The sequence below is a fragment of the Stylophora pistillata genome, chromosome 2, assembly GCF_964205215.1.
Source record: "Stylophora pistillata chromosome 2, jaStyPist1.2, whole genome shotgun sequence".
Taxonomy (NCBI): Eukaryota; Metazoa; Cnidaria; class Anthozoa; order Scleractinia; family Pocilloporidae; genus Stylophora; species Stylophora pistillata.
The window spans coordinates 41,804,410-41,818,177 of NC_142520.1; the positions used below are offsets into that span (position 1 = coordinate 41,804,410).

The 13,768-nt window shown below is 37.2% G+C and overlaps 1 protein-coding gene across 3 annotated transcripts; it reads right to left on the reverse strand.

Moving 5' to 3' along the window:
• Positions 1-13,680, reverse strand: LOC111328272 (UDP-N-acetylglucosamine transporter SLC35D4 homolog). Of its 3 annotated transcripts, XM_088747114.1 has the most exons (15): positions 13,563-13,680; positions 13,329-13,375; positions 12,335-12,418; positions 12,017-12,076; positions 11,723-11,804; positions 10,295-10,372; positions 9,494-9,519; positions 7,936-7,987; positions 7,705-7,753; positions 5,534-5,615; positions 5,082-5,116; positions 4,316-4,385; positions 4,052-4,145; positions 3,414-3,478; positions 1-2,810 (listed from the first exon to the last, which is right to left on the reverse strand). In XM_088747114.1, the coding sequence occupies exons 1-15, from the start codon at positions 13,638-13,640 to the stop codon at positions 2,711-2,713; spliced, it is 1,002 nt and encodes a 333-aa protein (XP_088603240.1). In that variant the 5' UTR covers positions 13,641-13,680; the 3' UTR covers positions 1-2,710. The 3 variants fall into 3 exon arrangements, with proteins under 3 accessions (XP_088603240.1, XP_088603241.1, XP_088603242.1); XM_088747115.1 differs by lacking the exon at positions 12,017-12,076 and having other exon boundaries at positions 13,563-13,679; XM_088747116.1 differs by lacking the exon at positions 13,329-13,375 and having other exon boundaries at positions 13,563-13,643.
• Between the last annotated feature and the right edge of the window lie 88 nt (positions 13,681-13,768).

The window sequence follows — 13,768 nt, forward strand, 5'->3', positions numbered from 1 at the left end:
TAGTAGTCTAACTAGGCATATCTAGTATTTATTTTTAGAAAGAACGAGGTATTCAAGTCAGATCATCAATTTCGCGATGTGGCAGAGCACAGCTTCAAATGATCAAACAAGCAAAATTACAAAAGAAAAACCAAAAAGTGAGACGAAACCGAAAAAAAAAAAAACATGACAAAAACTAGTCTTAAATGAGAGAACAAACATTCAAAAACAAGACCAAAAGGCTGAATGTAGGGTTACATCTAAGAACCAATCTAATGTTTAAAAGCAATATCGAACTGAACTACAAACATAAACACACACGGAAATAGGAATTTTAAACACACTACGTGCTCTGATGAAAATAACTTCGGTTCGTTTTCATTTTCATTAAATCCTGCACTATTCAGGTTACAAAACGATCATTCATTTAATATACATGATATAATACATATCAACAAATAAGAATTAGTGGTATTCATTGGTAACGGAGGGCATCAACTGTGGCAACCCTCCAGACTGCTGGATGCTGATAATTCCTATATGTGATTAGAACATAGCTAGCAGAGCCGCGCAATCAAACTCATTATACGTAAGCGTGCTCAAATTAACAAATGGTAAACACCACAGCGTACACTATTGAGTTATCGATGCACGCGGGAGGTTGCTAAGCACTCAAGAAGCGTAAGAGTCGCTCGAGGCGATAGCCGAGAGCGACTCTAGCTTCTTGAGTGCTTAGCAAACCTCCCAAGTGCATCCATAACTCAATAGTGTACGGTGTGGTGTTTACCATTTGTTTTATAACATAACATTGATACATTGTAGCTAAAGAGTTCCCGTTTATTTAACAAATCTTACGTGACCAGAAAAAACAAGCGCGCGCGGAAAAAGAGTCTTTGCATTTGCTCACGTCAGCAGCGTACACCCTGGGCAAATGGGGGACGCTAAATTGACCAATCAGAGCGCGCGCTTTACTTTGGTTATGTTATAAATCCCGATAGTGCACGCTGATAGCGTCAGCAAATCGCTTCGCCAGAATTTTTTCTTTGTTTTTTTGTGCGCGAGCGGCCATTGTTAGCGCGGGGAAAAATAATATATTTCGCGACAATAATGGATACAAACAGAGACTCGGCCTACTAGTCCCAACACGAAGACAATTTTTCGACCTTTTCCCTTTGGCTAGACTTCTTAAATGAGGCAGAAAAAGAGAAAAACAACGGAAAAGGAGACTCGGCATCAGCGCCGTCACGATTCGCTTCAACTGATATTGTTGTCCGTTTTTCGCGTCGGATTTGATGCACAATTCAACCGGCTATGTTCTAAACAATTGGTTCATGCTTTCAGCTGTGCACTATCGAGTTATGGAGCACGTGGGAAGTTTGGAGAGCAATCAAGGAGCTAGAGTTGCCCTCGGCTATTGCCTCGGGCAACTCTTACGCTTCTTTCGTGCTCTCCAAACTTCCCACGTGCTCCATAACTCGATAGTGCACGCTAAAGCATGAACCAATTGTTAAATAACAGATCGAGCAAAAATAAAGAAATTATCCATTTAAAAAACAGGGAGCCCCAGTATCCAACAGACTTCTCGCCTTTACATGTTCATTTACTTTTACTGAGATCATGCATGACAACTTGGCACCTGCTAACTTTTATAATGTGATCGCAATCTCCACTTATTTCGTGCATTTAACACCATTTCTTGGTTGCAACGCAATCCCAAAAAACACCCCACGTATCCAAGGCAAAAACAAAGATTAAGAGAAAAAGAAAAAGAAAAGAAATACAGACTGCAAAAGAAACTCCCTCAAGTTGGTTAGACACCTACATTGTAATGTAATACATGCCCTTAATAATTACATCTATTTAGATGACGCGTCTACAGCTTGGCACAATTCATGTCATTAAGAATTTAACATATATTTTATAAAGGTCGGCACACATGAGGGGACTCGTCCCTGCGACTAGTACTAGCGACCAGTTTCATGCGACTAGTCCCTTCGTGTCAACTACACATTTTTGTGGTCGCAGGGACCAAAATTTGGTCCCTGCGACTGGTCGCACGAATTCAAACTGGTTTGAATTCGTGCGACCAGTCGCAGGGACTTGTCGCATGAAACAAATGTTTGTCCCTTCGTGTGAACAGTTTGTGCGACCAGTCCTTGCGACTAAACGGTAAATAAGCTAATCACGGGTCACTATGAAGCGTGACTTCCGGTATTTGTAAACATTGCAATTTCTATGAATTTTCCCTGAATTCTAGATTTCTACAGCTGAAGAATAAAAAACTATTTCTAGTTTTGTAAACATATACAGATGTCTTGGAACCGTTTTGATGGAATTTTTACCCTATTTTACTCTGTGTCTGTTAAAAATAAAAAAACAAAAACAAAAACGGAACACGTAAAAGCATGAATAATCCGACTGAATAAGTGCAGTTCATTTGCGTTGATGTTTAATAGTGCTACAATGAAAAGTTACCAAATTTTCATTGTTTTCGTGTAACGCCCCAGACTAAGAAACATCGTTTGCCTCTTAATTTTCCTATGTTCTTGTGCAATTGAGTGCCCTCGTGTGAACACCTTAAGGGACTAGTCCCAGCTACCGGTCCCCTCGTGTAAACCCTTCAAAGACTTGTCGCCGGGACTAGTCGCACGGACTAGTCGCAGGGACTAGTCCCCTCGTGTGTGCCGACCTTAAAGAACTCAATTCATATCCTTGTGCCAACTGGCAACTATTAACTGTCGCGGATTGGATGAACACTACGTTGCTCGGTTTCTTCCTGAACAGTGACTGTGTACGAATAGAATACTCCGCTACAAAGTGCTGCGATGATACTGGGAATGAAAATAAAAGAAACACAATTCCATAATGTAATAATGTCTCTGGATCGTCGTGATAAACATCATACAAGAAGGGCGATGCCGATGGGAATGTAAATAAAACAAAACAAAACTTATTATAATAGTGTCTGGGAGTTTATGTGATAAATATAGCATCAGAGACTTTCAAATCTTGACGCAATCAGTCGTTACGCCGGCAGAATTGACTGCATGACCAGACCAATCTACTCAGGGTTATATTGCGTTTTATTACACGACTCGGGCAGTAAGAGGGCCAATAACTAAAATTAACCTATCAAAATGCTCTATTGCCGGTCAATATTCTCTCAGTATTGGACCGGGCACTGTCCCGAATGGTCCCGAATGATACCGCACTTGTGTCCCTTTGAACTTCAGTCGTATAATAAATCTCTTATTAACCAAACAAACAAGATAAGATTTTTCAATATAACAAATATAATTTTCTCATAACAAGATTTTTCTATATTGGCCTTATAGCTCATCTCAAAGCAACTCCTTAGCTATACTTTACTAATTACTAATACAAATAAATCGAAAACAAAATATAACAAAATAAAAAGGAATCATCCATTTTACCTCACAGCCATGTTAATGTCAAGGGTGATATCGAAAATAAACAGCGACAGAAAAGATACGGCAACCTGTGGAGTAGTAAAATTAACTTAAGTAATAATTATCATAATCAATCATTTTCTTCAATAAAACCGATTTATTTTTTCAATAAATTAATAATAGACATTTTTTGGAGAGAGGGGTGAGGGGTGAGGAGGTGGATTAATCGAAGTGTGGAGATAGGGGGTGGGATGGGGGGATGGAGCTGCTTAACTTGCTTGGTTTTAGGTCCTCAGAGAAGAGTAAAAATGGCGAAACCCATAGCATTATAAAAATACCTTATTTTACCCACGAACTAAGAGAGGCCAGCCATAGTGTCGAAAAAGGGGCAAAAATTGGGACACGCCCACCCTTTTCGGATTTCCCATAATTGTGTGCGAGCACATGAGGTCAGCCACACTAAGCGGAAAGATTGTTGAAAATTAGCCATTAAATTGCAATATTCTGGCGTATTAAACCAATTTATTTCCTCCTTCCTTTACTTTACCCCTACTCTCCCAGTTCAATGTTGCACCTTTTTTCCTGTGGTTGCACAGTACCAGACGGGGAAAGGGGGTATTGTAGCGGACTGCTGGTTATTTAAACTGAACTGTACTACTGACCTTATTGAGGCTATCAATTATTCCCAAAGAAAAGAAAACTTCTGTATTCAACAGAGACACTTTTAACAGCCCGAGTGCTGCTCCAAATACGCCACTGAAATAAACATAAAAAAAGAGAGCTTCAACGGTTATTTTCGTTTAAAAAGTAATGCTTGAAAGAGTATTCACCTCCTGTGTGGTTATAATTATAATATAGTTTGTTGTTCAATATTGTAGATTTGGCTACCTGCATTGCATTAGACTCTTTGCAAAAGAGATCTTTACCTTCCCACGCATCCTAGGTGAAAATGTGTGGAATATAGGAAAGGAAACTCAATTATTTTGTACAGCTCACCTGCCAGAAAAAAAAAAAAAACAATACAGTTCATAAAAAAGGGACAAAAACAGAAACAACAAAGTAAGTAAACATAAAAAAAAACATCTGCTTGGATAATTTTTCTATAATATTTCATTAAAATTGTTTTGTTGGTGTTCTGCACAATCCATTCTATTGTTTATTGGACGACAGCTCTATAATAAATCAATTGACAGAAGGATGCACCGGTTACATTCAGTGGATTAGGGTGATATATGAAGTAAGCGAGCTTGGACACAGCAGCTAGGTTGCAGGACGCGAGTTTCTAAATGTTATACACTACAGCAGTCTACAGAACTGCTCTTGGAGAAGTATGAATGAACATAATTATCATGTTGCGAATCAAGTCCAACGTATCTGCATAAACAATTCAATTATCCAAAAAACTGTAGCATATAACAGTATGTATATACTTGAAAAGATTGTGAGAAGGTTCTCATGAGTGCAATGAGAGTGACAAGGTTCCTGAGTTTCGAGTCCGTAAAAAAGGCGAGGGTGTGAGAACTCTGCTCCCATTACCTCTAACAAACTTGCTTTGCTCAATGGTTTGAATCTTAGCTTATTTGTCGCTATTACTGTGGGGCCAATGAGAGCCTGGTCACAGGTAACTATTGTACCCGTATGGATTTGAAAAGTTTGCTCAAAGTAATATTCAAAAACTATGTCTCTTCTTACCCGTTAAAACACTAATTGCCATCAAAATAATTACACTGAAAGAAAAACAGAGACAAGAAATAGTTATTGACCAATATCTCAATTGAGTACCAGCCCAAGAGACAAAAACAACAGTAAAAAGAAAAACAACAAGGTGCATAAAAACTTGATTTTCCTAAAGCCATCTGATATTTGATTCTGACTTTCAGAGATAGAGATGCTAATGAAAGTCCATTACCAGTCACATTATGAAGAACATAACAACATACGAAAACCCTGATAGACTAGAAAAGTAGCCTTAGACTGTTTCAACTGTCAATCATCTTTCAGTCCAAATAAAAACTAGGAAGAACACGAAAAAGAGTCAAGAACCACTGAAAAAAACAACAACTACATGTACAAAAACAACCAAACCGTCAAATGAATGAAACTTATCAGAATCAAGATTGTCACTGCCTAGAGACAAAACAAACCTGACAAAGGCATTGTAGAATAATTTATCCAAGTCACTTAATGATTTCTTATATTGGAATTTTCCATAATAAACATAAATAGCTAGAATAAAAGACAGAGAGACATGAGTTGGTCACATAAACTTCAAATCAGTCATAACTTTATCATGAGCAAACCAATTGGGCCCAGTTGTTCAAAGGGTGGAAAGCACTATCCAACAGATTAATCAGTACCCAGTGGATAAGAAATAACAAAACATATTGCACTATCCACCAGAGAGTGATTTAACCAGTAGATAGCATTATCTACCCTTCCAACGACTGGGACCTGGGGCCCATTTCTCAAAAGTCCCAGTAACTTAACGGGCCCATTTTTAATGGTCGTTCTGTTTTCATTCAAGATCGGGATTTCAAAGGTTTGAAAATTATACAATAAAACTTTTAGCTAGGGAAACAAAAAAGACTGGTTTGGGTGCCAGAACCTGCTTTCCTATCATTTAAATTTTGATTTTAAAATATTGCCTTGGGCCCGTTAAGCTACCGTGACGTTCGAGAAACAGGCCCCCATTTATTTAATAGAATGCTGTTAGGGACAGTTTACCCCTCCGGTCCCCCCTTGTGCAGATCACATGACCATGTGCTCAAACTGTTGTGCATTGTTTGTGCATAGTAAGGCACAGGTGGCCCAGGCTCTGTTACAGGCTCTTTCACAGTGGATTATTATAGAGTTTGTATAGTGGTTTATTTGGACTTGCTTTTAAGCTCCATAAATATAAAGTTGCGTGAAATAAGTATAGGTAATCACCTGATTTTGAGTGCAATTTGGAATAAATAAGCACAAGTAAATTTTTTCAAAGACTAACAAAATTGCATGAGCCCATAGGGCTCATGCAATTTGTGGTCTATAAAACATTTACAAGACTAGTGCTTATTTATTTTCAATTGCACGAGAATATCATATGATTATGTATTAATAATATACATGAAAAAATACGAGGTAGCCTCTCATAACTACGCAGAAGGAAAGCGCGCGCATTAGGTGCAAAATAATTTATTCAAACCTGGCAAATGACATTGACCTCGACATTGACCTTGACATCGACATTGACCAATCATTCTGACCAATCAGAATGTCTGGTTTGCTACTTTCTTTGCACTAAATTAACCCTCTTCTGCACTGAATTAACTGAAAACTGCATTCATGTTAACCAATCAGAAATGAGAAATTTTTTCATGGATGATTATTATTGTAAAAGAAATAAAATCTTACCCTCACACAGAGTAGTTTGTGCTGTTCTTGTCACGATTTGATAGTGCTAGGACGTTGAGCTGAAACACAGCAAAACGGCCTCAAATCGCGACAAGAACAGCACAGACTACTCTGTACTTAAGACTATTTCTTTGCTTATTTCACACAACTTTATATTTACGGAGCTCAAAAGCAAGTCCAACTAAACCACTATACAAGCTCTATAATAATCCACTGTGAAAGAGCCTGTGACAGAGCCTGTGACAGCTAGAGCCTGGGCCACCTGTGAGTAAGGTTTGCTTTTTTTGTCTTTTGTTGTTGATGTTCGGTTTAGCTTGGAGATGGCCAAAATAAGTTGTCGCTTTTTGTGTTATTCTTTTTCTTGCAATTCAATATTTGTTTCAGTTTCGAGACTAGCTTTCTGTTTTATGTAATTTGTAGCTGTACCGAATGAGAGGATTGCGTTCAGATTTAAAACATCTCCAGTTCACAACATTAAGTCTGAGATTATCTTCAACAAATGCAATAAACATCTTATAAACTTGGAACATGGCTACACTAAATGAGTCCATGAAAATATAGCATATATATTTAATGACTAAATGAAAAAGAATACTGATCGATTCAAAAAAAAATTGCTTCACCCAATAATTTATAACACACATCCCAAATTAAAAACGATTTAACTCCTAGAAACTTCAGGGTTAAAATCTTGGAAAAAATGAAAACAAATCTGCAATTGAGCCAAAAATAGCCCATCTAGCCAGAGCACAATTCCCAGTTTCAGCAGCATCAAGTGAATTAGGGTATTATTTACTTCCCCCACTATGATCATGCCGGTCCATTGCCAGTTATTATAACCCTTCATCTTCCAACAATTTGTTGGGCTTCCTCGATGGCTAGATAGTACCCATATAAACCTAAATTTCCCAGCAATACTTGCCTGAAAGTCCACAGTGAATCATAAGCCATTTGTAGCCCATCTGATCAAACTAACATGAAGTGAGGTAAAATAAATGGTTAATATAAACATAATAGATCTGTTTAAGTCCTTGTTTAGGACACACAAACATCTTTTGTTCCACACTAGTCTTGCAACCAATTATGTATTTTTAAATATCATAACAGTGAAAAGTTAACAGGTAAATATGAAAATACCGGTACATCAAATTACCTGAACATCAGTCCCTGCCACAGACACTGTGGCAATTGCTGTAAATATCAAACTGTCAAGAAAATGAAACCTGTTTTAATAAAGGAGTACACTATTCTATTGCATTGAGTTAACTTAATTGTTAGTGTTGATGATTCCTCGAATAAATCCCAGGCTTCCAAAAAGCTCTATAATGATATTGAGTCAATGCAAACCTGAGTGCATGCAATTGTGTCAGAAATAACAGATGAAAGCAGCTTATTGACAACAGTTGATGGTAAACTTTAGAGTTCCGAGTTTAAAATAATAACCTATATGTAAAATTACCAAATGAAATGCTACCCATAGATAATTTGGTTATATCAACTAAGTTGAAATTGTAAATTGGCCTCCATAAAGAGTTTAAAAGTTGTTATTTTGAGCTTTTGACAAAGGGCTAATGTTCGGAACATCAACTTTTTAACTCTAGGTGGCCAATCTACAATTTCCACTTAGTTAATAACCAAATTACTTTCTTTAACCCCCACTGTTGCAGCACCACAGTTTCTTCAGAAAGTTACCCCTGCTACCCATCGATGGCTGTAATATATATATATATATTCCCTTAGCTCCGGTTGGAGCATAGGCCATTAACCACTTCCGTCCTCCATCGGGTTCTGTCCTGGGCAAATCTTCCTAAAGTGGCCCAAGTGTGGCCCCAGTTTCTCATTTGGGACTCTACACCTCTTCTCCAGGAGTTCCTGGGACGACCCCTCTTTCTCTTGCCCTGAGGGTTCCAACGTAGTGCCTGCCGGGTGATGTTGTTAGCCGGTTTCCTTAGGATGTGACCTATCCATCTCCACTTTCTCTTTGAGATCTGAGTTATGATTGGTTCCTCGCCTGCTAATTCCCACAGCATCTCGTTCGTTACCCTGTCAGTCCAACTGATTTTTAAAATTCGCCTAAGGCACTTATTGACGAAGGTCTGCAATTTCTGGGACGTTTGGTTAGTTGTTCTCCACGTTTCAGAGCCATAGAGGAGGACTGCTTTGACATTGGTGTTAAAAATTCTAAATTTGGTTCTCCGTGAGATGACATGGGAGGACCACACTTTCCTCAGCATATTGAAAGCTACTCTGGCTTTGTTTATCCTGACCTTGATATCTTCATCGGAACCTCCGTCAATGCTGACTACACTGCCTAGGTAGACAAAAGATGTTACTTCCTCCAAGATGGTATCCCTCACTTTAACTGGTCTGTTGTTGGTGCAGTTGACCTTCATAACCTTGGTCTTACTCACATTCGGATGCAGGCCTGTAATATTTACCCAGTATTTACTTCTTTTATCTATTTATTCAGACATGTTTGTCTGATGGAAAGACAGTCCAGAAGTTTATCGATTGATGCTCTATACTGTCTTATGGAGCATGTGCATCATTTCAGTGGTTCAATGTAGATAATTTGAAAATTACATAACAATAATTTATACAAAAAGAAAGAAAATAGTTAAGACAAAGGAGTGTATATAACTGTAAGGATCTGTTTGTGTAAGGATCTGTTCACTGTAGGGCTGAGAGACAAGTTACAATCATGACCCTACCTGAATTGTGAGTTTGTTGATGGCTCCTGAAGAAAAAAAGGTTTTAATTTCTTATCAACAAAATTCCTCATTAAAGAATCAGCCTATTGTGATACATAGCGTATGTATATTAGATATTTATTTAGTTCTCTTGAGCCAATTAGGTAGTCTACACTTCTGGAGCTCATCCCACCGTCTAATTTAAGGGTGAGAGGACTGCCGCTCCCCACTGAAAGGGGTACGAGTACATGTTAGCAGGTTTAAACTCACAGTATCTATTAATCAAGATTAGCAATTTGCTGGTACTTCTTCTGACTCTCCTGGGTGAAAGTGTATGTGAATTAGTCATTTAGTTTTCTAGAGCCAATTAGGAAGTCTACACTTGTGGAGCTTATCCTGCTGTCTAATTTTAAGGGTGAGAGAAATGCCGTGCCACTCCCACTGAAAGGGGTACTGGTACGTGGTAGCAGATCTGTTTAACTTCACAGTATCCAATCAAGATTAGTAATTTTCTGGTACTTCTTCACCCTCACGGGTGAAAGAGGAAATGCGAGATCTACAGTCCCAGGTCTTGCTCAAGAACACAACACAAAGACTCTCGTACAACTTAGGTAAACCTTGGACCTCTCTGCACCAGCTTCAGCCACTGCATTTGCCACACTGAACTGGGATTGATGACTTGTTGATCAACTTTAGCTTCACAAACACTAACTACTTCAAATAAATCAATACTGCTTGAATAATGTTGCTTTCAAGTAAAGCAAGTCAGAGCTATATTAGTTTTCATAGACAAGATATTAGTTCAAGAAATCTCTACCTCACCTTTTTAAGTATAAATGACTCTAATAATGCCACAAATAGATTCTGTAAGTAACACATGCCACAGAAAACTGGAACTAGCTGTTTAAGAAGAAAAAATTAAGAGAGAAAGAAAAAGTTTTTACCCATGTCTGAAAACAAATATGTCGATCTACACAGAAGCTTTGGAGATATGACCAGCACCTGTGAATTACAATTCAAAGGCTTTTCTGAAGGTTTCTTCTATTGACAAGGAACTCATCTACGCAGGTGCCAGGCAAGAAAGAAACTGCAGAGAACAAAGCCTCCTGAAGCAATGCAGCTTCACTGGAGCACAAGCCTGCAGGAGTCCCCCAGATACTAAGATAGTTAGGGGCTAAGGATACGGTTAATGGTTTTGACCCCTGTGAGTGACCAGTATCTAATTTCTCCTTACAAATTATTTGTTACCCCTGAATCACAAATTAAGGCCAAAAGAATAAAGGAAATGACTGAAAAAGCTTGTGATGGTTAAACAAATTCTCCATGTCAGCATGTTAGAAAATGTATAGAGAACAGTATGGAGAATATGCATTCTGATCTTTGGGTTTAACCCTTTAATTCCCAAGATCTGATTATGAATTCTCCCCTCTAGCTGCTACACATTTCCTTGTAAATTGATTATGAGAATTTGGTGTTCAATCAAGGTAACAAATTCTTCCGGATAAGATTGAGTATTCTCATTACCTGTTTGCTGGATAATGTATGGATATTATAGGGAGAAGTTACTGGTTAATCAATTAATATTTTAAGGGTTAAAGGTTTTTATTTTTCCTTAAGAGGAATCTGATCATCATATAATTACATGTGGGGATCAGTTCCATGGTACAATACACATCTTATTGGATATTTCGTTGTGTAGTATCCCTGAGCATTTTTACGAGTTGTGCCATATTTTGACAAGCCCATAGGGCGAGTCAGAATACAAACAACAATTAAAATTAATCAGCAATACTGCACAACAAAATGTTAAATAAGAGATCTATTATCCAACATGCCAGATTGTTATTTAATTGCAGGTGAATTTCATGGATATTTCTGGAGTACAAATATCACGTAAAATCTGTACTTGTCTCACGCATTATTTGTACTCTATGAAGCACATTTGGATTAAATAAAATACAATACACTTTGTTTCGACTTCCCTTATGAGGCTATTCTGTTGTAATATACAATGATAGCAAAATTTAAAAATTACAGTTGGTCAAAAAATATTTACATGTGTTGCAAAAAAATATAGTATATATTAATTTACATGAGTTCATATACAGGTTGAAAGATGTGTTTCGATCCATTTAAGAAGAGTTTCCAAGAAAATGGGCGACTTTTCTTTTAATAGTCATCTACAGGTAAAGTAAAGTTATACGATCATCTCTTTCACTGTACTCCTGATAAAAAAACCAAAACACTAACCAGTCTTGATAGAGCAACTGATCCTGAATAAATCATTCCACTGAACAGCACTGAGGCAGGGAGCCATGATGCAAGAGTGGGGCTAAAATATTAATTAACAATTATTGCACGAGTGCGCATTGGATATGAGATAATAGATAGTCAACGAAGCGCTACGCACCTTGTTGGCTATAATCATCTCATATTCAACAAGAGCGAGTGGAATAATTGTTTTATAAAAAATGTTAAATTAAATGATTAAATTTTACTACATTTTTAGCTCCCTTTTAATTTTAAACTGACGCGTATGCTTACCATATTTGTAGATTATGGTATATTGGTTCATATACCATAACGGCTAAGCCAATAAAAAGTCTTGAATTGCATTATCCAATGATCCAGTTTTTTATAAAACCAATGAGTTAAAGAAGGAAAGCCATATATATTTCAGCCACATCACAAGTAATAACGTGTACAAAAAAGACAAGGAAAAATACTGCTTTAAACCCAAATGCCAAGTAAATTCTAGTGGGTGTACAATCATATAAATCCACTTGTATTAGGTAATAATTAATTAACACCAGTACACAAGTGATTACCAAATTATCAAGACTCTACAGTGTACACTTGTACCTGGTTACAGGCAAAAAGGTAAGTTCAATATATCCTAGAGCATTCAAAGAAAGTAACACCAGAGCTACAGTTCCTGTCTGCCAACTGGAAAAAAACAAAACAAATGAACAACATCATCAGAAGAAAATAGTTTGTAGTAACATTTTACTGTAGTGAAATACAAGAATATCATCACAGTGTATATCACATCTGTGACAAATCACGCTTCCATAGAGGACCGTAAGAGGGGCAGGAGTAATCCATTGTAAAAATTATTATTTTAAAATTAACCAAGATCATTATTCTAATTTTTCTTAAAAGTTCAGTACACTGTTAGTAAGGTAAGGAGACCACCCACCACAGAAAGTCATTCTTTAGGATTCAGCACAAAATTCTCATAATTAACTCACAAAGAAATGTATGGTAACGAGTTGGGAGAGTTAGCTTTAATGATTTTGGGGCCGGAGTTAACTTTTTAACTCCTATAAGCGATAACATGTCACTTCTCCCTATAATATCCATACATTATCCTGCAAACAGGTAATGAGAATATTCAAACTTATCAGGAAGAAGTGGTACGTTACATTGATCTCACACCGAATTCTCATAACTAATTTACAGGGAAATGTGTAGCAGCTACAATCAGCATCGCAATTAGTTGACACATCATACGTGAAAAGTTGTATCTATATGAAAAAGAACAGTCCTGTTTCTACTTGAACGGTTAATCATAAACTGACCCCCTCCCCCATTAAATGTTGGCTAAAAAGTTCATGGAATCAATTATGTGGTTATTTTTTTTTGGGGGGGGGAGGGAAGGTAGAAATAGGTTAACTTAGTGACAGCAAAAGAGATAAAATTAAAGTAACGGGGTTAAAAAGATAAAATTGTGAACAATTTTGTCACTGATTGTAGATGGGAGAATTACCATATCGATCTTTAGAGTTGAAGAGTCACAAGTACTAATCAAATTAGAGCTAATTTTAATTAAATTAGAGAGAATTTTAAGGCTTACCTTTGAAAAACTGTTGGATAGGTAAACCTCAGGTCTGATAAAACATGCTGTAGATTACAAAGAAACGAAAAAGTATCAATGCTATGGTGCTGATTCTATATTTCAGTGAACGATCGTTTAATGACGAATCTTAAGGGAAAAAGCGATATTCACTCCCGTTAAGTTGAAACATTGAGGTAGAAATTAAATTCATAACAAATATAAATTACATTCGAAACAACAAAAATCGGTAACCTTGTTCACTAAGGTGGTTATGACTGAAAATGCACAAAGTCCTACAACTAGAGATCTTGTCCGCCATGTTAATGCCATCGCTTTGGGGAGTATCCGCTGTTCAAAATTATCAGGGATAACTCGTGTTTCTGGCATGCACTGAAAACTTGCCTATTGATAAAATCCTTCCGCCAAAAAGATCCTTTACTATAAACAACTTACGCTGT